We start from the raw sequence: 23,724 nt of genomic DNA, 5'->3' as shown, positions 1-23,724 counted from the left end.
GCTCATTTTCACATGAGACCTCTTCAGCTTTGTATGCTGAATCAGTGGTGCAGGGATTATACAAGGATATCACAATTAATATCCTTAAATCCCAATGTTCGTCTATCTCTGACTTGGTGGTTAGATCACCATCGTTTAGTTCAGGGGGCCTCTTTTGTTTGTCCAACCTGGACTGTGATCACAACAGATGCGAGTCTTTCAGGTTGGGGAAGCTGTCTGGGGATCTCTGACAGCACAGGGGGTTTGGAAATCTCAAGAGGCGAGATTACCAATCAATATTTTGGAACTCTGTGCGATTCTCAGAGCTCTTCAGTTTTGGCCTCTTCTGAAGAGAGAACCGTTTATTTGTTTTCAGACAGACAATGTCACGACCGTGGCATATGTCAATCATCAAGGTGGGACTCGCAGTCCTCAAGCTATGAAAGAAGTATCTTGGATACTTGCTTGGGCGGATTCCAGCTCCTGTCTAATTTCTGCGGTCCATTATTCAAGATATAGACATTTGGGAAGCGGATTATCTCAGTCGCCAGACTTTACATCCAAGAGAGTGGTCTCTTCACCCAGATGTGTTTTTTCAGATTGTTCAGATATGGGGGCTTCCAGAAATACATCTGATGGCTTCTCATATAAACAGGAAACTTCCCAGGTATCTATCCAGGTCCAGGGATCCTCAGGCGGAAGCAATGGGATGCGTTGACACTTCCTTGGAGTTATCAACCTGCTTATCTTTCCGCCTCTAGTTCTTCTTCCAAGAGTGATTTCCAAAATCATAATGGTGTGTTCGTTTGTTCTGCTGGTGGCTCCAGCATGGCCGCACAGGTTTTGGTATGCGGGTCTTGTTCGGATGTCCAGTTGCCAACCTTGGCCACTTCCATTAAGGCCAGACCTCCTGTCTCAAGGCCCTTTTTTCCATCAGGATCTCAAATCATTAAATTTGAAGGTATGGAGATTGAACGCTTAGTCATAGACTAATACTATGTTGCAGGCTCGTAAATCTGTGTCTAGAAAGATTTATTATCGAGTTTGGAAGACTTACATTTCATGGTGTTCTTCTCATAAATTCTCTTGGCATTCTTTTAGAATTCTCTGGACATTAAATTACTTTCTTGTTCCTTTTGGCCATCTCTTCTGCTAGAAGAGTTTCTGAATCATCTGCTCTTTCTTGTGAGTCTCCTTTTCTGATTTTTTTTATCAGGATAAGGCGGTCTTGCAGACTTCATTTACATTTTTACCTAAGGTTGTGAATTCCAACAACATTAGTAGAGAAATTGTTATCCCTTCATTGTGTCCTAATCCTAAGAATTCTCTGGAGAGATCTTTACATTCTTTGTATTTGGTAAGAGCTTTGAAATATTATGTTGAAGCTATTAAAGATTTCAGAAAGACTTCTAGTCTATTTGTTATCTTTTCTGGTTCTAGGAAAGGTCAGAAGGCTTCTGCCATTTCTTTGGCATCTTGGTTAAAGCTTTTGATTCATCATGCTTATTGGAGTCGGGTAAATCCCCGCCTCAGAGGATTACGGCTCATTCTACTAGGTCAGTTTCTACTTCCTGGGCTTTTAGGAATGAAGCTTCTGTTGATCAGATTTGCAAAGCAGCAACTTGGTCTTTTTTGCATACTTTTACTAAATTCTACCATTTTTATGTTTTTTCTTCTTCAGAAGCAGTTTTTGGTAGAAAAGTACTTCAGGCAGCTGTTTCAGTTTGATTCTGCTTATAATTTCAGTTTTTTTCATTATAAGATTAAAACTTTTGATTTGGGTTGTGGATTTATTTTTCAGTGGAATTGGCTGTCTTTATTTTTATCCCTCCCTCTCTAGTGACTCTTGCGTGGAGTGCCACATCTTGGGTATTTGCTATCCCATACGTCACTAGCTCATGGACTCTTGCCAATTACATGAAAGAAAACATAATTTATGTAAGAATTTACCTGATAAATGCATTTCTTTCATATTGGCAAGAGTCCATGAGACCCACCCTTTTTATGGTGGTTATGATTTTTTTGTATAAAGCACAATTATTCCAATTCCTTGTGTATGCTTTCGCTCCTTTCTTATCACCCCACTTCTTGGCTATTCGTTAAACTGAATTGTGGGTGTGGTGAGGGGTGTATTTATAGGCATTTTGAGGTTTGGGAAACTTTGCCCCTTCTGGTAGGAATGTATATCCCATGCGTCACTAGCTCATGGACTCTTGCCAATATGAAAGAAATGAATTTATCAGGTAAATTCTTACATAAATTATGTTTTGTAACAGTTAGTATGTGCATTTTTATATTAAATATAGGAAACCATTATTGATTTTTTTTTTTTTTTTAGTCGATTAATCTAAAAAATCTGCTGATTAGTCGTTTATAAACTTCTTAAATATCTATATGCAATGATAAATAACCAGCTATAAGGTTAGGGGAAAAAATATCTAGTCGGCTTAAAATAACAGATATATACTTATAGAGGTTGAATTTGGTACATATCACAATTTATTACAAATATAAAAAAAAAACATAAAAAGGTTAAAAGCGCTATATACCAGTAACAGGTCAAAGCCTTACAAATGTATCTATACAGTGCAAGCAATCAGCTGACAATTGTGCAAACAGATAATAGTGCACATAAATTCAAATAACTCCCATTTATCTAGGGCTAGGTGTAGATAACAAGCTCGGCACTATATCATGCAAAGCATAGTCCCAAATCACTTGATTGAAAATAAACAGTCCAAATGATGACTCCTATTATTTCTAGGTTGCACATAAGCCAGGGGTAGTTGTAAACGTATACTGTCCTGAAAAAGTGAAAAGAAAACGTCTGTAGATGTCCTTTAGGCTAAGGACACAATACTATGTGCAGGAGTTTATTGGAGTGAAACAGCTGGTGCTGTGCACACACCAATCAATTGCAAACAAACTAATCGATTGAGATTTGTTAACTATTTTCATTATCGATTAGTTGTGCAGCTCTAAGATTTGCCATCATTTTAATCACATTATACTGTGTTAAGTCATTAATTTTTGATGTGCTGTGTTTTTTTCTTTAGAACCCTAAAGGTATGTTTTGAGTAATAAATAATCCATGTTAAAACATTCAGCGGAATGAGAGTTCCACAATGTTTGTTTTTACCCTGAAATTCTAAATAAACAATCTCCTGCACTGATCAAGCAATAACTCTTCTGAATGTTGTGGGGTCATTGTTTTGTATCTTGCAGTCTGTTTGGGGGCAGTGGAAAAACATAATGTTTAGAGATTAAGTATAGGAAAAATGCGGAAATTTTAATAAAACAAGTACATCACATTTTACACCATGCCTATTTATGGGGTATTCTGGAATTTTTAAGTCTAACATTCTTGTGTATAAAATATTTGAATATGTTTAAAAAGAAATGAAACACCTTGTTTAGTAATACATTTGAAATACCAACCAAGGAAAGCTTTCAGAATACATTAGGATGCCATTTGCTGCAATTGTTTTTCAGTGGTCAACTCTACCACTTGCCTTGTATGAATAAGCCAGTCTGGACTACTTATTGGATTAATGACTAGCCAGTGTCATTTTGTTAGCAAGATGCTGATTGTTTTGTAGTACCCATTTAAATGCCTCTATCTCCTGAAGTCAGTTAGGGACAGATATTACTGCACGTCTACATTTGCCAAACAGCCATTGCATAGAATATAGCGGGGTTAGGGTTGTGAAGTCTTGAGTATTTCCATTGGAATTGTAATACCCCCTTTCTTTCATGTAATTAACAAGAGTCCATGAGCTAGTGACGTATGGGATATACATTCCTACCAGGAGGGGCAAAGTTTCCCAAACCTTAAAATGCCTATAAATACACCCCTCACCACACCCACAAATCAGTTTTACAAACTTTGCCTCCAAGGGAGGTGGTGAAGTAAGTTTGTGCTAGATTCTACGTTGATATGCGCTCCGCAGCAAGTTGGAGCCCGGTTTTCCTCTCAGCGTGCAGTGAATGTCAGAGGGATGTGAAGAGAGTATTGCCTATTGAATGCAGTGATCTCCTTCTACGGGGTCTATTTCATAAGGTTCTCTGTTATCGGTCGTAGAGATTCATCTCTTACCTCCCTTTTCAGATCGACGATATACTCTTATATTTACCATTACCTCTACTGATTCTCGTTTCAGTACTGGTTTGGCTTTCTACAAACATGTAGATGAGTGTCCTGGGGTAAGTAAGTCTTATTTTCTGTGACACTCTAAGCTATGGTTGGGCACTTTATTTATAAAGTTCTAAATATATGTATTCAAACATTTATTTGCCTTGACTCAGAATGTTCAACTTTCCTTATTTTCAGACAGTCAGTTTCATATTTGGGATTATGCATTGAATTATCATATTTTTCTTACCTCAAAAATTTGACTTTTTTCCCTGTGGGCTGTTAGGCTCGCGGGGGCTGAAAATGCTTCATTTTATTGCGTCATTCTTGGCGCGGACTTTTTTGGCGCAAAAATTCTTTTCCGTTTCCGGCGTCATACGTGTCGCCGGAAGTTACGTCATTTTTTGACGTTATTTTGCGCCAAAGATGTCGGCGTTCCGGATGTGGCGTCATTTTTGGCGCCAAAAGCATTTAGGCGCCAAATAATGTGGGCGTCTTATTTGGGGCGTCGCTTTTGTCTCCACATTATTTCAGTCTCATTTTTCATTTGCTTCTGGTTGCTAGAAGCTTGATATTTGGCATTCTTTCCCATTCCTGAAACTGTCTTATAAGGAATTTGTTCTATTTTGCTTTATATGTTGTTTTTTCTCTTACATATTGCAAGATGTCTCACGTTGCATCTGAGCCAGAAGATACTACAGGAAAATCACTGCCTGCTGGATCTACCAAAGCTAAGTGTATCTGCTGTAAATTTTTGGTAGCTATTCCTCCAGCTGTTGTTTGTAATAATTGTCATGACAAACTTGTTAAAGCAGATAATATTTCCTTTAGTAATGTACCATTGCCTGTTGCAGTTCCCTCAACATCTAAGGTGCAGAATGTTCCTGATAACATAAGAGATTTTGTTTCTGAATCCATAAAGAAGGCTTTGTCTGTTATTTCTCCTTCTAGTAAACGTAAAAAGTCTTTTAAATCTTCTCTCTCTACAGATGAATTTTTAAATGAACACCATCATTCTGATTCTTTGGACTCTTCTGGTTCAGAGGATTCTATCTCAGAGATTGATGCTGATAAATCTTCATATTTATTTAAGATGGAATTTATTCGCTCTTTACTTAAAGAAGTACTAATTGCTTTAGAAATAGAGGATTCTAGTCCTCTTGATACTAATTCTATACGTTTGGATAAGGTTTTTAAAGCTCCTGTGGTTATTCCAGAAGTTTTTCCTGTTCCTAATGCTATTTCTGCAGTGATTTCCAAAGAATGGGATAAATTGGGTAATTCATTTACTCCTTCTAAACGTTTTAAGCAATTATATCCTGTTCCGCCTGACAGGTTAGAATTTTGGGACAAAATCCCTAAAGTTGATGGGGCTATTTCTACCCTTGCTAAACGTACTACCATTCCTACGTCAGATGGTACCTCGTTTAAGGATCCTTTAGATAGAAAAATTGAATCCTTTCTAAGAAAAGCTTATCTGTGTTCAGGTAATCTTCTTAGACCTGCTATATCATTGGCTGATGTTGCTGCAGCTTCAACTTTTTGGTTGGAAACCCTAGCGCAACAAGTAGCAAATCGTGATTCTCATGATATTATTATTCTTCTCCAGCATGCTAATAATTTTATATGTGATGCCATTTTTGATATTATTAGAGTTGATGTTAGGTTTATGTCTCTGGCTATCTTAGCCAGAAGAGCTTTATGGCTTAAGACTTGGAATGCTGATATGGCTTCTAAATCAACTCTACTTTCCATTTCTTTCCAGGGAAACAAATTATTTGGTTCTCAGTTGGATTCTATTATTTCAACTGTTACTGGTGGGAAAGGAACTTTTTTTACCACAGGATAAAAAATCTAAAGGTAAAAACAGGGCTAACAATCGTTTTCGTTCCTTTCGTTTCAACAAAGAACAAAAGCCTGATCCTTCGTCCTCAGGAGCAGTTTCAGTTTGGAAACCATCTCCAGTCTGGAATAAATCCAAGCCTGCTAGAAAGGCAAAGCCTGCTTCTAAGTTCACATGAAGGTACGGCCCTCATTCCAGTTCAGCTGGTAGGGGGCAGGTTACGTTTTTTCAAAGAAATTTGGATCAATTCTGTTCACAATCTTTGGATTCAGAACATTGTTTCAGAAGGGTACAGAATTGGTTTCAAGATGAGACCTCCTGCAAAGAGATTTTTTCTTTCCCGTGTCCCAGTAAATCCAGTGAAAGCTCAAGCATTTCTGAATTGTGTTTCAGATCTAGAGTTGGCTGGAGTAATTATGCCAGTTCCAGTTCCGGAACAGGGGATGGGGTTTTATTCAAATCTCTTCATTGTACCAAAGAAGGAGAATTCCTTCAGACCAGTTCTGGATCTAAAAGTATTGAATCGTTATGTAAGGATACCAACGTTCAAGATGGTGACTGTAAGGACTATATTGCCTTTTGTTCAGCAAGGGAATTATATGTCCACAATAGATTTACAGGATGCATATCTGCATATTCCGATTCATCCAGATCATTTTCAGTTCCTGAGATTCTCTTTTCTAGACAAGCATTACCAATTTGTGGCTCTACCGTTTGGCCTTGCTACAGCTCCAAGAATTTTCACAAAGATTCTCGGTGCCCTTCTGTCTGTAATCAGAGAACAGGGTATTGTGGTATTTCCTTATTTGGACGATATCTTGGTACTTGCTCAGTCTTTACATTTAGCAGAGTCTCATACGAATCGACTTGTGTTGTTTCTTCAAGATCATGGTTGGAGGATCAATTTACCAAAAAGTTCTTTGATTCCTCAAACAAGGGTAACCTTTCTGGGTTTCCAGATAGATTCAGTGTCCATGACTCTGTCTTTAACAGACAAGAGACGTCTAAAATTGATTACAGCTTGTCGAAACCTTCAGTCTCAATCATTCCCTTCGGTAGCCTTATGCATGGAAATTCTAGGTCTTATGACTGCTGCATCGGACGCGATCCCCTTTGCTCGTTTTCACATGCGACCTCTTCAGCTCTGTATGCTGAACCAATGGTGCAGGGATTACACGAAGATATATCAATTAATATCTTTAAAACCGATTGTTCGACACTCTCTAACGTGGTGGACAGATCACCATCGTTTAATTCAGGGGGCTTCTTTTGTTCTTCCGACCTGGACTGTAATTTCAACAGATGCAAGTCTCACAGGTTGGGGAACTGTGTGGGGATCTCTGACGGCACAGGGAGTTTGGGAATCTCAGGAGGTGAGATTACCGATCAATATTTTGGAACTCCGTGCAATTTTCAGAGCTCTTCAGTTTTGGCCTCTTCTGAAGAGAGAATCGTTCATTTGTTTTCAGACAGACAATGTCACAACTGTGGCATACATCAATCATCAAGGAGGGACTCACAGTCCTCTGGCTATGAAAGAAGTATCTTGAATTTTGGTTTGGGCGGAATCCAGCTCCTGTCTAATCTCTGCGGTTCATATCCCAGGTGTAGACAATTGGGAAGCGGATTATCTCAGTCGCCAAACGTTGCATCCGGGCGAATGGTCTCTTCACCCAGAGATATTTCTTCAGATTGTTCAAATATGGGGGCTTCCAGAGATAGATCTGATGGCTTCTCATCTAAACAAGAAACTTCCCAGGTATCTGTCCAGATCCCGGGATCCTCAGGCGGAGGCAGTGGATGCATTATCACTTCCTTGGAAGTATCATCCTGCCTATATCTTTCCGCCTCTAGTTCTTCTTCCAAGAGTAATCTCCAAGATTCTGAGGGAATGCTCGTTTGTTCTGCTAATAGCTCCGGCATGGCCTCACAGGTTTTGGTATGCGGATCTTGTCCGGATGGCATCTTGCCAACCATGGACTCTTCCGTTAAGACCAGACCTTCTGTCGCAAGGTCCTTTTTTCCATCCGGATCTGAAATCCTTAAATTTTAAAGGTATGGAGATTGAACGCTTGATTCTTAGTCAAAGAGGTTTCTCTGACTCTGTGATTGTTACTATGTTACAGGCTCGTAAATCTGTATCTAGAGAGATATATTATAGAGTCTGGAAAACTTATATTTCTTGGTGTCTTACTCATCATTTTTCTTGGTATTCTTTTAGAATTCCGAGAATATTACAATTTCTTCAGGATGGTTTAGATGAGGGTTTGTCCGCAAGTTCCTTGAAAGGACAAATCTCTGCTCTTTCTGTTCTTTTTCACAGAAAGATTGCTATTCTTCCTGATATTCATTGTTTTGTACAAGCTTTGGTTCGTATAAAACCTGTCAATTTCTCCTCCATGGAGTTTGAATTTGGTTCTGGGAGCTCTTCAAGCTCCTCCGTTTGAACCTATGCATTCATTGGACATTAAATTGCTTTCTTGGAAAGTTTTGTTCCTTTTGGCCATCTCTTCTGCCAGAAGAGTTTCTGAATTATCTGCTCTTTCTTGTGAGTCTCCTTTTCTGATTTTTCATCAGGATAAGGCGGTGTTGCGAACTTCTTTTGAATTTTTACCTAAGGTTGTGAATTCCAACAACATTAGTAGAGAAATCGTGGTTCCTTCATTATGTCCTAATCCTAAGAATTCTAAGGAGAAATCGTTACATTCTTTGGATGTTGTTAGAGCTTTGAAATATTATGTTGAAGCTACTAAATCTTTCCGAAAGACTTCTAGTCTATTTGTCATCTTTTCTGGTTCTAGAAAAGGCCAGAAAGCTTCTGCCATTTCTTTGGCATCCTGGTTGAAATCTTTAATTCATCTTGCCTATGTTGAGTCGGGTAAAACTCCGCCTCAGAGGATTACAGCTCATTCTACTAGGTCAGTTTCTACTTCCTGGGCGTTTAGGAATGAAGCTTCAGTTGATCAGATTTGCAAAGCAGCGACTTGGTCCTCTTTGCATACTTTTACTAAATTCTACCATTTTGATGTATTCTCTTCTTCTGAAGCAGTTTTTGGTAGAAAGGTACTTCAGGCAGTGGTTTCGGTTTGATCTTCTGCTTATGTTTTTCATTAAACTTTATTTTGGGTGTGGATTATTTTCAGCAGGAATTGGCTGTCTTTATTTTATCCCTCCCTCTCTAGTGACTCTTGTGTGGAAAGATCCACATCTTGGGTATTCATTATCCCATACGTCACTAGCTCATGGACTCTTGTTAATTACATGAAAGAAAACATAATTTATGTAAGAACTTACCTGATAAATTCATTTCTTTCATATTAACAAGAGTCCATGAGGCCCACCCTTTTTTGTGGTGGTTATGATTTTTTTTGTATAAAGTACAATTATTCCAATTCCTTATTTTATATGCTTCGCACTTTTTTTCTTATCACCCCACTTCTTGGCTATTCGTTAAACTGATTTGTGGGTGTGGTGAGGGGTGTATTTATAGGCATTTTAAGGTTTGGGAAACTTTGCCCCTCCTGGTAGGAATGTATATCCCATACGTCACTAGCTCATGGACTCTTGTTAATATGAAAGAAATGAATTTATCAGGTAAGTTCTTACATAAATTATGTTTTTTAAAAGTTAATTAACTGGAATTGAGGCAGGCTATTATATATTTTTTTTTTGTTCTAAAATGTATAATTATGAGTAATAAGCTCAGTGTTACCCATTTTATTTCCTGTGTTATATTATATTGTACATATGTACTACCATGTCTATTTTAAACTTCTTACAGAAACTGATTATTGATGAGAAGAAATATTACCTATTTGGAAGGAATCCAGACATGTGTGACTTCACTATTGACCATCAATCATGTTCAAGAGTTCACACCGCTTTGGTCTACCACAAGCATCTAAAGAGGGTTTTTCTCATAGACCTTAACAGCAGTGAGTATTCCACAGAAAAAAAATATTTCTGGCTATTAATCAACGTGATGTCTTTCTTGTGCCCTGTAGAAATAATTCTAGTACAAAGCAGGACTATTTTGTAGGTCTTTTTACATTGTGGTTTAATTTAAATGCATTTTCATTGTTATTTTGATGAATTGTGTCGTTAAAGAGCCATTATAGTCGAAACATTACATATTGGTTTGTTTTGAGCATGTTATTTTACGATTAGTGACCATCTTTATGCTATGTGTTTAACCCCCGCACTGTGGGTCCTGAGCAGACACTGCCGCTGATCCAATCAAAAGAGCTAGACGCACAACTCCGCTATGTGACTAGTGCTGCTGACTTGATCAGCTGCGGTTTCCACTTGGGACCAGCAGTGCTCTGCAGGAAATTCCACTGTGTTTAACTCCCTTGTGGTGGTTAAACGTGTAACGTTAAGTTTTAAAAGTGCATTCACTACTTCATTGCATTTTCTATTATAATGGCTTTTTAATAATGAGCCCACCCTAAGCAATACTTTTGTTGTTGTTTGAGAGCCTTTGCTTTTAAACAGTCATAATAGATCATTAATAAAATGATCCGATGTGTTAAAAGTATTTTATTATTGCACTATTGCTTAACCCACTAAAAACTTGTGGTGCTGTGGACTTATCACCACTTAGCCAACAGCTGTAACTCATTTATCCTTAACCCCTTAGTGACCAGACTAGGGATGGGCCAATGCCGATTATTGGCCTCCTATCAAGCCAATAACCGATAACAAGGGCTGATATTCTGTACATTTTAAAGTTTTTTGAAAAAACACAATTTCTACACATCTGGTATAAACTGAACATGCTTATTAAAAATGTAAACATTAAAAGTAAACAACTGGGAAAAATAGTGCTTGAAAATTAACTTATTAAATGGCTTCCCAAAACATAGAAAAATGGCATAAATCCCTTTTAAACTGCACACTGATATAAAATTAAGTCCCTACGTGTCATGGTGCCAGGAATCAGACAGACGAGAAGTGCAAAAATAATCACACCTTTATTAATAGCAAAAAATAATAAAAAGGCCAGGAGTCAAAACCAGAGCTGGTAGTTCGACGAGCCAAAGCAAATAGTCAGACGAGCCGGAATCAGGAACAAGGAAAACAGCAGAGTCAGGAACAAGCCAGGGATAAGGAACCAGGAAGGACAACAGGCAGCCAGGTAATACACAGGAACTCTCACAAACAGGTCTGAGACAACGCAAAGGCAAAGCATACTGAACAGAGGCCCTTTAAATAACAAGTGATTACCTCACAATTCTGAGACTGCATCCTGTATCGCATGGATGATGCACACCAGTCTCACCATAAAAGGAAGTGTAGGAAATGAGCAGCATCCCCCACAATGCACCATAGTCAGGAAGAGAGGTGAGTAAAATGGCTGCCAGCAGCACATGGCAAACAGGGAAAAAACCCTGACACTACGGCAAAGCTAGACACTTTTATTCTTTAATACTCCCAGTTAAGTAGAAAAACATAGTGCAGAAAGCATAACCTTTCAGCATGTTCTCCTGTTAAACAGGCTTCTGTTTTTTTCATATATTGTTGCCATTTCACTAAAAACATGCTTACTTAGTACACTTTACAGATAAGGGTTAAAAGTAAAGTTAAAAAAAAAAAAATATATATATATATACTGCCACTTGACAGGGAAAGAAAGGACATGCTGGAATATCAGTGCTAGATTTATTTTCTTTAAAATGCTCATATATTTACTCAATTGCAAATACCTTCTCTGGTCACTTATGGGCAGTTTTATACATGTGTAACAACGCCACCTAATGGTCAGAGCATTGTTATCCACTGCTATAGAATATTGATACTAGTCTCCTATACTGCATAGCTTTCTACTCAAGGTTTGTTGTTGTGGAAATGTGCCTGAACTATTATTATTTCTTCTACTAGATACGAGTCCACGGATTCATCCTTACTTGTGGGATATTATTCTCCTGCTAACAGGAAGTGGCAAAGAGCACCACAGCAGAGCTGTATATATAGCTCCTCCCTTCTCTCCACCCCCAGTCATTCTCTTTGCCTATACTAGTAATAGGAAGAGGTAAAGTGAAAGGTGTTATAATTATAGTTTTTATTTTCTTCAAGCAAGACTCTTTTTTTTATTTTAAATGGTACCGGTGAGTACTATTTTTGCTCAGGCAGCAGATGGAAGAAGTTTTCTGCCTGGAGGTTGATGATCTTAGCAGTTGTCACTAAGATCCAGATGAGTTCCCACAGAATGGCTGAGGAGTACTAGAGAAGCTTCAGTGTGGGGAACGTTTTTCATGCTACAAGCATTGAGGTATGTTCAGTCATTTATTTCTGGAGAGACTGTGATATTTCAGAACAGGCTGACATAGTTCCCATGAGGGAAGGGGTAAGCAGTAATCCTCTAAATAAGAAGCCCGTTGCTGCTACCAAGACAGCATGAAGGGGCAGCCCCCGATCCGGGACCGGATTTAGTAGGGGGCAGACTTTCTCTCTTCTCTCAGGCTTGGGCAAGGGATGTTCAGGATCCCTGGGCATTAGAAATTGTGACCCAGGGGGTATCGGCTAGAATTCAAGGATTTTCTCCCAAGAGGGAGATTTCATCTTTCACGTTTGTCTGTAGACCAGACAAAAAGAGAGGCGTTCTTACGCTGTGTAAAAGACCTCTATACCATGGGTGTAATTTGTCCATTTCCAAAACTGGGACAGGGGTTTTACTCAAATCTATTCGTGGTTCCCAAAAAAGAGGGATCCTTCAGACCGATTTTAGATCTCAAATGCCTAAACAAATTTCTCAGTCCCATCATTCAAGATGGATACTATACGAACAATTTTACCAATGATCCAGGAAGGTCAATATATGACCACCGTGGACCTGAAGGATGCGTATCTTCACATTCCTATCCACAAGGATCCTCATCAGTTTCTAAGGTTCACCTTTCTGGACGAACACTATCAGTTTGTGGCCCTTCCCTTCGGGTTGGCCACAGCTCCCAGAATCTTCACAAAGGTGCTAGGGTCCCTTTTGGCGGTTCTCAGGCCGCGGGGCGTAGCAGTGGCGCCCTATCTGGACGATATTTTGATCCAGGCATCAACTTATCATCTGACCAAATCTCACACGGACATCGTGTTGGCATTTCTAAGAACTCACGGTTGGAAAGTGAATATAGAAGAGAGTTCACTAGTTCCACTAACAAGAGTTCCATTTTTGGGAACTCTAATAGACTCGGTAGACATGAAAATATTTCTGACGGGGGTCAGAAAGTCAAAAATTCTAACTACTTGCCGAGCACTTCAGTCCATTCCTCGGCCATCAGTGGCGCAGTGTATGGAGGTCATTGGATTAATGGTAGCAGCAATGGACATCTTTCCATTTGCTCGCTTTCATCTCAGACCACTGCAGCTGTGCATGCTCAGACAGTGGAATGGGGATTATGCAAATTTATCTCTTCAGATAACTCTGGATCAAGAGACCAGAGACTCTCTTCTTTGGTGGTTGTCACAGGATCATCTGTCCCAGGGAATGTGCTTCCGCAGGCCCGCATGGATAATAGTGATGATGGATGCCAGCCTCTTGGGCTGGGGTGCAGTCTGGAATTCCCTGAAGGCTCAGGGTGTTTGGACTCAGGAGGAGTCTCTACTACCAATAAATATTCTGGAACTTCAGGCGTGGCCTCAGTTGGCTTTGGCCAAATTCATAAGATTCCAGTCGGACAATATCACGACTGTAGCATATATCAATCATCAAGGGGGAACAAGGAGTTATCTAGCGATGATAGAGGTTTCAAAGATAATCCGATGGGCGGAGGCTCACTCTTGCCATCTATCAGCAATCTATATCCCAGGAGTAGAGAACTGGGAAACGGATTTTCTAAGTCGTCAGACTTTTCTTCCGGGGGAGTGGGAACTCCATCCGGAGGTGTTTGCATCATTGATTCGTCAATGGGGCACACCGGAATTGGATCTGATGGCATCTCATCAGAATGCCAAACTTCCTTGTTAAGGGTCCAGGTCAAGGGATCCCTAAGCTGTACTGATAGATGCTCTAGCAGTACCTTGGTCGTTCAACCTGGCTTATGTGTTTCCACCATTTCCTCTCCTGCCTCGTGTGATTGCAAGAATCAAACAGGAGAGAGCTTCAGTAATCCTAATAGCGCCTGCATGGCCATGCAGGACTTGGTATGCGGATCTAGTGGACATGTCCTCTCTGCCACCGTGGAAACTTTCTTTGAGACAGGACCTTCTCATTCAGGGTCCGTTCCAACATCCAAATCTAAATTCTCTGCAGCTGACTGCCTGGAGATTGAACGCTTGATCTTATCTAAGCGGGGATTCTCTGAGTCGGTCATTGATACTTTGATTCAGGCTCGCAAGCCTGTGACTAGAAAGATTTACCATAAGATAAGGCGTAAATATCTCTATTGGTGCCAATCCAAGGGCTACTCATGGAGTAGGGTTTGGATTCCTAGGATTTTGTCCTTTCTCCAAGAAGGATTGGAGAAGGGATTATCAGCTAGTTCCTTGAAAGGACAAATTTCTGCCTTGTCAGTTCTACTACACAAGCATCTGGCGGATGTCCCAGACGTTCAGTCTTTTTGTCAGGCTTTAATCAGAATCAAGCCTGTATTTAAACCTATTGCTCCGCCATGGAGTTTGAATTTAGTTCTCAATGTTCTTCAAGGGGTTCCGTTTGAACCCATGCATTCCATAGATATTAAGCTTTAATCTTGGAAAGTGTTGTTTTTAGTTGCTATCTCTTCTGCTCGAAGAGTTTCTGAGCTTTCTGCATTACAATGTGATTCGCCTTATCTTATATTCCATTCTGATAAGGTGGTTTTGCGTACTAAACCTGGATTCCTTCCTAAGGTTGTTTCAAATAAGAATATTAATCAGGAAATTGTTGTTCCTTCTTTGTGTCCTAACCCTTCTAAGAAGGAGCGTCTGTTACATAACTTGGACGTGGTTCGGGCCTTGAAGTTTTACTTACAAGCGACCAAGGATTTCCGTCGAACATCTTCTTTATTTGTTGTTTATTCTGGAAGACGTAGGGGTCAAAAAGCTATGGCTACCTCTTTCTTTTTGGCTGAAAAGCATTATTTGCTTGGCATACGAGACTGCTGGACAGCAGCCTCCTGAAAAGGTTACGGCTCATTCTACTAGAGCTGTGGCTTCCACATGGGCTTTTAAAAACAATGCTTCTGTTGAACAGATTTGTAAGGCTGCAACTTGGTCCTCCCTTCATACTTTTTCCAAATTTTCCAAATTTCATACTTTTGAGGCTATTTTTGGGAGAAAAGTTCTTCAAGCAGTGGTGCCTTCCGTTTAGGTATCTGTCTTGTCCCTCCCGCTTATCCGTGTCCTGTTGCTTTGGTATTGTATCCCACAAGTAAGGATGAATCCGTTGACTCGTATCTAGTAGAAGAAAAGGAAATTTATGCTTACCTGATAAATTGATTTCTTCTACGATACGATGAGTCCACGGCCCTCCTTGTCATTTTAGACGGATTATATTTTTGCTTTCAAAACTTCAGTCACCTCGGCACCTTTTAGCTTTTCTTTTCTCTTCCTATACCTTCGGTCGAATGACTGGGGGTGGAGAGAAGGGAGGAGCTATATATACAGCTCTGCTGTGGTGCTCTTTGCCACTTCCTGTTAGCAGGAGGATAATATCCCACAAGTAAGGATGAATCCGTGGACTCGTCGTATCGTAGAAAAAAATCAATTTATCAGGTAAGCATAAATTTCCTATTTTTTGTTTTTTTTTCTATGCCTATCAAAGGGAAAAATAAAATATTTAAATTAAAAAAATCGTCAAATATAGCAGCTTTAGTGAAATATTTACAAATGTGTAAAATTGATCAGAATGCAATAAATCTATTTCTGACAGCAATTGGGAAGCACATTGACTATTTATTTCTGACCCCCTATGCGCAAATCTAAAGTAATTTAGCTCTGTGTACTTCAGGGAAACTATGTAGCTTTAAGTGCCCTTAAAGATCACATTTTCCATTTCACAAATCATACATGTTTGTCTATGCAAGGCCATCTACAGGCCTGCCATTGGTAGTTGGTAACTGAGCTCCCTGGAACACCTCGGCTTGGACTCTGTTATCAGTGCTATTTATTATTAGATGCTATGTCCAGTTTATGTGCTATAGATGATTTGTGTCACTTAAAACTACATAGTTTCCCTGAAGTACACAGAGCTAAATTTCTTTTGATTTGCTCCATATCTGTCTCTGGCCGATGCCGATTATTTCATAAATTCCTAATCGGCCGCTCTGCTATATCGGTCTACCCCTAGACCATACCATTTTTACATTTTCTTACCATTAGGGACCAGGGCTATTTTTACATTTTGGGGTGTTAGTGTTTAGCTGTAATTTTCCTCTTCCTCATTTACTGTACCCACACATTTTATATACTAGGGCTGCAACTAACTATTATTTTCATAATCAATTAATCGACTGATTATTTTTTCGATTAATCGGATAAAAAAAAAAAAGAATCAATAGTTTCCTATATTTAAAATAAAATTCACATACTGAGTGTTACAAATATAAACTTCAGACTAAAACTTTACATTAACACAACTGTTTGTCCAATTTTTAAGCAGCAGAACACATTTTTATAATTAAGCAGAACAAAACCACAAACTGTTTGAAAAGAGGTAGAACTATCACTGTTTAGAACATTCTGTTATTCACTCTTTCAGAAACTTTGCATTAAAATGTAAACATGACCACATGCTCCTGGCTGAGGGTGGCTCTCTTTTTGCAGCTATTTAGCCTGCAGCAGATAAGAGGCGCTCAGATGGTGTGGAGTTGCCTGAGATGCATAATTAGGGATTTGCCAATTTTACCAAAGTGGGATATTTATCTTTGTTAGCTTCACCAATGCTAAGTGTTTTCCTCCTTGGCAAGGGGCCTCTTAACAAAGTAAGCCTGGACTTCATTCTAACAAAACATATCTTGAATATCTATATGCAATAGTAAATAACCAGCTATAAGGTAAGGGAAAAATATATACTTTAAAAATATTTAAAAAAAAAAAAAAAAAGTGAAAAGCACGAAGGACTTTATATCACTAACAGGACAAAGCCTTACACATTTATCTATACAGTACATAAAATCAGCAAAAGCAAGCAAACAGATAATAGTGCACATCAATTCAAATAACTCCCATTAATCTAGTGCTGGGTGTAAAAAACAAAAACAAAACTTGGCATTTGGCACTATATCATGCAAAGCAGAGTCCCAAATCGCTTGATTTAATGTAAACAATCCAAATGACTATTATTTCTGGGTTGCACATAAGCTTAATTAACTTATACTGTCCTGAAAAAGTGAAAAGTAAACATCTGTAGATGTCCTTTAGGCTAAGTGCATAACCATAAAACCCAATACTATGTGCAGGAGCTCATTGGAGTCATGTACAGACCAACTAATTGCAAACCAACTAATAGATTATGAGATTTGTTGACAACTATTTTCATTATTGATTATAGTGATTCGTTGTTGCAGCTCTATTATATACCGTTTTTCTCGCCATTAAATGGACTTTCTAAAGATACCATTATTTTCATCATATCCTATCATTTACTATAAAAATAATTATAAAATATGATGAAAAAATTGGAAAAAAATACACTTTTTCTAACTTTGACCCCCAAAATCTGTTACACATCTACAACCTAAATTATAATAAATGAATACAGCACCCACTACTCACAGGAGCACGGAGAAGGCTTACAAAGTGCAGACAGATCCAAATGAAAAAGTAATCTCCAGCTATGGTGAGCAAAGTAAGCTTTATTTTTCATACAGGGTGCAATAACAAAGCAACGTTTCGGGCTAACAATAAGCCCTTTTTCAAGCCTGACATTAAGTGAGTATAACAGTGTTTAAATAGCCCTAATGGCGCCAAACAATTGTGATAAGTGCATAAATATCGCCATCTAGTGGTCAAACATAGATACTGCATATAAAAAATATTTTCTATACAAAAATTGTTGCAAAATATGTTACAAAATTTAACAGTATATCCACTAAGGGATACAATGCCAAGTGATCCTAAAAAACAAATCCATTTATAAAAACATCATAATATATCGTGAGCATAAGTTGTGTAAATTTAATGTTAAAAAAAAATAACTTGCATTTGAATTAGTGACAAATACTCATAATATTATAATTACATCTATACTACCTTCATATTTGAAAGAACACAATCACATATATGGATTTATTTAAAAAATCGATATGAGAATCCTTAAAATTAGAATCCCCTATATCTTAAGTCAAAAATATTTAAAAACTAATGGATACTCGGTATATCAATGGGTTAATACCAAATCTATACTTGATATCATTACAGAATTGAACATAACCCATAAAAATGCAAAATCAACAATAATTTAAACACATAGGTAAAGTAAATACATAAAAAAAAAAAGTCTACCAAAAAGAACAAGAATGTTAAACATTGAATCTTTAGATCTTAAACGTTGTCCAATTGCATTCTCTATTAAGGCCTTTGGGCCATAAGGTGTTAAGTTCATTAATCCAAAAGGCCTTAATAATTAATGAACTTAACAACTTATGGCCCAAAGGCCTTAATAGAGAATGCAATTGGATAACGTTTAAGATATGTGATTGTGTTCTTACAAATATGAAGGTAGTATAGATGTAATTATAATATAATGAGCATTTGTCACTAATTCAAATGCAAGTTATTTTTTAACATTAAATTTACACAACTTATGCTCACGATATATTATGATGTTTTTATAAATTGATTTGTTTTTTAGGATCACTTGGCATTGTATCCCTTAGTGGATATACTGTTAAATTTTGTAACATATATTTTGCAACAATATTTGTATAGACAATATTTTTATATGCAGTATCTGTTTGACCACTAGATGGCGATATTTATGCACTTATCACAATTGTTTGGTGCCATTAGGGCTATTTAAACACTGTTATACTCACTTAATGTCAGGCTTGAAAAAGGGATTGTTAGCCCGAAACGTTGCTTTGTTATTGGACCCTGTATGAAAAATAAAGGTCACTTTGCTCACCATAGATGGAGATTACTCATACACATCTGCAACCACCAAAGAGCACCCATGCTAAATAGTTTCTAATTTTTTCCCCAAATTAGCCATAGTTACATTGTAACACTGATATCTGTCAGGAATCCCTGAATAACCCATCACGTGTATGTATGTATGTGTGATTTTTAGTAGACAACCCAAAGTTATATTTTGGGTCATTTTTGTTATATTTCATGCCACCATTTCTCCGCCAAATGCGATCAAATTTAAAATAAAAGTTAACTTTTTTTCACAAACTTTAGGTTTCTCACTGAAATTATTTACAAACCGCTTGTAAATGCTTCTCTGGGATCCCCTTTGTTTAGAAATAGCAGACATATATGGCTTTGACATTACTTTTTGGTAATTAGAAGGCCACTAAATGCTGCTGCTCAGCAGTAAAGGGGTTAATTAGGTAGCTTGTAGGGTTAATTTTAGCTTTAGTGTAGAGATCAGCCTCCCACCTGACATCCCACCCCCTGACCCCTCTCAAACAACTCTCTTCCCTCCCCACCTCACAATTGTCGCCACCATCTTAAGTACTGGCAGAAAGTCTGCCAGTACTACAATAAAAAGCATTTTTTTTTTATTCTGCAGTGTTGGATCCCTCTACCTATTTGCTGCCATCTTGGGTTACTGGCAGCTGTCTCCAGTTTGTAAAAAAAAAAAAAAAAAAAAGTTTAATTTTTTGTAGTGTAGCTGCCCCCCCTCAATAACACTTCCCCCCCCTCCTTCTCCCTCCTTCCCATACATTTACAATATATTTATGTAAATGTGGCACACGCCCCTTCCCCTGAGGTACTCCCGCCGCATCGCACACACACTTCTGTGTGACTGGATCAGGAAATTGACAGATGATCTGCACCATCGATGGCCGATGCAGAGAGGGCCACAGAGTGGCCCTCTGCATCGGTGGGTAAAAAAGGGTATTGCAGTGATGCCTCAATATCGAGGCATCACTGCAATACCTTGGAAGCGATCACCATCGCTTCCAGTGCTTGAAACCCCAGAGGACGTGTCAGGCACGTCCTTGGTCCTTTAAAGTGAAGTTAAACTTTGGTGAATGAAAGCCCGTTTTTTTAAAAAAAAAATACTATTAAAAACAGGGGCACTTTCATTCATCAAAGTTTACAAAGCAGCCGTTTTGTTAAAAAAATTACCTTTTTTTTCTTTTCACTGCTACAGCAGCTTCCCCCACGTAGAGATCCTCTATTCACACGTTGGCAATGACTAATCCTGCTTCCTCCAATCACAGCTTTCCCCCCAGGGGGTAGTCATTGCCTGAGGCCATGCTTTGATTGGAGGAAGCAGGATTAGTCATTGCTGACGTGTGAATAGAGGATCTCTAGGTGGGGGAAGCTGCTGTAGCAGTGAAAAGAAAAAAAGGTAATTTTTTTTAAGAAAACGGCTGCTTTGTAAACTTTGATGAATAAAAAGTGCCCCTGTTTTTAATAGTATTTTTAAAAAAAAACGGGCTTTCATTCACCAAAGTTTACCTTCACTTTAACTGTATTTTTTTTGTAGGACGTGCCTGACACGTCCTTTTTCGTTAAGGGGTTAATAATGTTCTGTTTGGTTTTTTTTTTCTGATTTCTAGCTCATGGGACTTTTCTTGGCCATATTCGCTTGGAACCCCACAAGCCTCAACAGATTCCAATTGACTCCACGGTTTCATTTGGGGCCTCCACACGGATGTACACTCTAAGAGAAAAACCACAGACCCTTCCATCAAGCATGAAAGGAGATGACAAAGCTGGGGATGACGATGAGTTAAAAGGTCTTTTGGGTCTTCCAGAGGAGGAGACAGAGCTTGATGTAGGTTCCTTTTTAATTTTTCTATAAAATGCTAGGTTTTTTTTGTTTTTTTTAAAACATTACTGCAGTATATGACCCACACACTTATTTGCTAAGTGGACAAAAGTACTTTATACTGAGGGGGCAACATATATTCTTAGTACCAGTTGGCTCTAAAACAGGAGAGATGTAGGATGTGCTAATGTTCAGTGTTAAACACTGAAACTGTTACTATGGCAACTCATATAATTTTCCTAACTGGATTCAGCAGATAACCGGCTTTAAATCCTTGAATAACCTAGGTTATAACAGGTCTCAACAAACTTAGGAGCCAGGACACCACTGGCTCCTAGAATTGTACCCCTAGCTTCTAACTTTTTGTGTTATTCTTCAGATATCTATACAAACACCACTGACTGCCTCTTAAAACCAATTTGTCGATTCAATATGACGCTGCCCTTTACTTTAAGGAGACTTAAGCTTTACTCTCGTATTGGTGTAAATAGTGAATACATTTTTAAATAATCTGTTGGGCTAATCTTAGCTTTGAATACTTAATTAGGACAAGCATTTAGTTAGTGTACTTTTTTAAAAGTCTAGGCTTAGGTACAGTTTATGTACTAAGCTTTTCTTATTCATCTGTGCTTAGGCAGGTAGGTTCTAAAAATCTTTTTTGCTTGGGGCTCCTGAATGCCAAAATTAATATATTTGTGCTGGTCCAAAAAGCTGTAATGATATTTGGCATAGATCTAGCATTTAGTCATAGGATGTGACTGCAAATGCAAGATTGTGTCTCTCTCCATAAATTACAACTTGTTTTTTGTATTACTTTGTGCTACTAGTCTCATTTGATGTGAAGGGCCTGTACACTGCGTTGGCTTTTTGTGCTCCTACCCTTCAGAGATGTAGCACATCATCGTCAGGGGTCCTCAACAGCACTATGGGAAGACTCCGTAATGGCCAAAGCCATAATCCAAGCCTTGCAATTTGTACCAGGAGTGCAAGGGTGCGGTGACACCTCAGTAAGAGGCGTCTCGGGCCCAGGGATCAAGTATTGCACAATAGCACAGCTCTGCTGACACAGTACAGGAAGAAAAAAAAACAGCAGAGAGATTCCATAGGGGCAGGTTGAATATTCGTGGAGCCTCCATAACATTGTCTCCCCTGCTTAAAGAGCACACATGGGGGAGAACTGCATCCATTCTGCCCGTATTTAAAAATGTACACTATGATACTGCAATCCAATTCTGCTCTAAGATGTAGTTCACGTAGAAATTAATTATAAATGCACTTAAAGGGTTAGAAAATTATGCAAAATTTAAACTAATTAAAACACATTATTATACCAACTATGATATATTCTATCAAATAAAACTGTAATGAAAAACGAAGCTTCTACATACTATTATTTTTATTTTAAAGTTGTTATGAAAAGAGGGAAAATGACCACCCACAAAATGTGTAGTTTATGTTAATCCTGCTACCGCCCCCCATCCAGTGGTAAAGCGTTTGGGTCCTTTGATTTTAATATTAATTTCAGCCCACAGCGCATTTGCATGCGCACTACAGCGGCCTTTTTTGTAGTTTGTAAGTAATTTGTAGTACTCCATATAACATGCTTGTTAGTCTAGGGGTACTTTGTGTACTTACCTCAAACCGACACTGCTAAATCTGCTGCCGCTCCTTCCACTTCAACGTCCATGTTTCCCAGAACTTCAGCACTCTGGTGCGCCATTCACGATCCACATGTCCACCCAGCATCTGGCACTTGGATTGTGACGCGCTGCTAGAGAAAGTAGAGGAGGGATGATTCTGTGTGCGCAATAGAATAATTTTTTTTTTTTATATTTTATTTAAAACCAATTCAAAATACATTGCAATTCAAGACAATAAATTACATTTTTATAGTAGTATTTATATAAACAGACATTATAACCTACCAAAATGGCAAGTAATAAACAGGATATATAGATAATTACATGGTACCTCGCTGTAATTTTATATCCTGTCAGACGACCATTAACCATTATCTTCGTTGAAGCATTTTGGTACAGATTACTAATAAACTTAGTAAAGTTCTCCCTTATTCCGAATTGGTCTAGAGTATAGAGAAGATGGTCATAATGGATTGAGTCAAAAGCCTTTTCGGCATCTATAGATATTACCTTATCAAGAATGCCCTCTCTTCCCGCTAGGTCCTGGGCCCCCAGTGATTTGAAATAGTCAGTAACAAGGAGAAGTTTGCGTATTTTGACAGTGGAGTTTCGGTTTTGTATAAAACCAGCTTGGTCTACGTGAATAATAGAAGGCAAAATGGTTTGTAGTCTGTGTTCTTGTATAGATGTTAAGATTTTATAATCTGTGTTGAGTAGGGCAATAGGCCTATAGGATAATTTTTATTGTTGGGTCCTTGCCTGGCTTTAGTATTCGAGTGGTGTAAGAGGCAGAAAAATTAGCGGTTGGCTTCTCTCTATCTCCATCATCTCCATCTGGTCCTGGTGCTTTATTGTGCGGGAGTGTTTGAATTGCTTTATTAACTTCTATCTCAGTTATGGGAGCATATAGATCTTGTAAGGCCTCCGGGTCTAGTGAGGGGAAAGAGATTTTACTCCAGAATTCATCGCGTTCCTGCATATTTGATGTTCGCCGCGAATACAGATCAGTGTAGTAGTTAGAAAATACTTGTAAGAGTTCTTCATGGGTTTTAGCAGTTTGACCTTCAGCAATTATGAGATCTATCAGTTGAGAACCTCTCTCAATTTTAAGGAGGTTTGCTAATAACTTCCCCGTTTTATTCCCGTACCGATACATTTTTGATTGAACCCTGGTGTCTTTTTGCGTTGTTTTATAGAGTAAAAAAGAATCTCTATTTTGTAAGGCAGTGGTGTACTTAGCCCAGCTTCGAGATGAGTTTTCAATTAA

At 38.4% G+C, this 23,724-nt stretch overlaps 1 protein-coding gene across 1 annotated transcript in view; it reads left to right on the top strand.

Moving 5' to 3' along the window:
* The window catches only part of PPP1R8 (protein phosphatase 1 regulatory subunit 8), a 145,649-nt gene that overhangs the window by 7,966 nt on the left and 113,959 nt on the right, over positions 1–23,724 (top strand). The window contains exons 3-4 of the mRNA XM_053707124.1: positions 9,736–9,889; positions 20,606–20,823. Coding sequence (XP_053563099.1) covers positions 9,736–9,889; positions 20,606–20,823 — 372 coding nt within the window. The remainder of the gene's footprint in view (positions 1–9,735; positions 9,890–20,605; positions 20,824–23,724) is intronic.

Source organism: Bombina bombina, chromosome 3 (genome assembly GCF_027579735.1).
Source record: "Bombina bombina isolate aBomBom1 chromosome 3, aBomBom1.pri, whole genome shotgun sequence".
Classification (NCBI taxonomy): domain Eukaryota; kingdom Metazoa; phylum Chordata; class Amphibia; order Anura; family Bombinatoridae; genus Bombina; species Bombina bombina.
The sequence above is the reverse complement of the archived record's forward strand: the minus strand, read 5'-3'. Positions and strand labels throughout refer to the sequence as shown.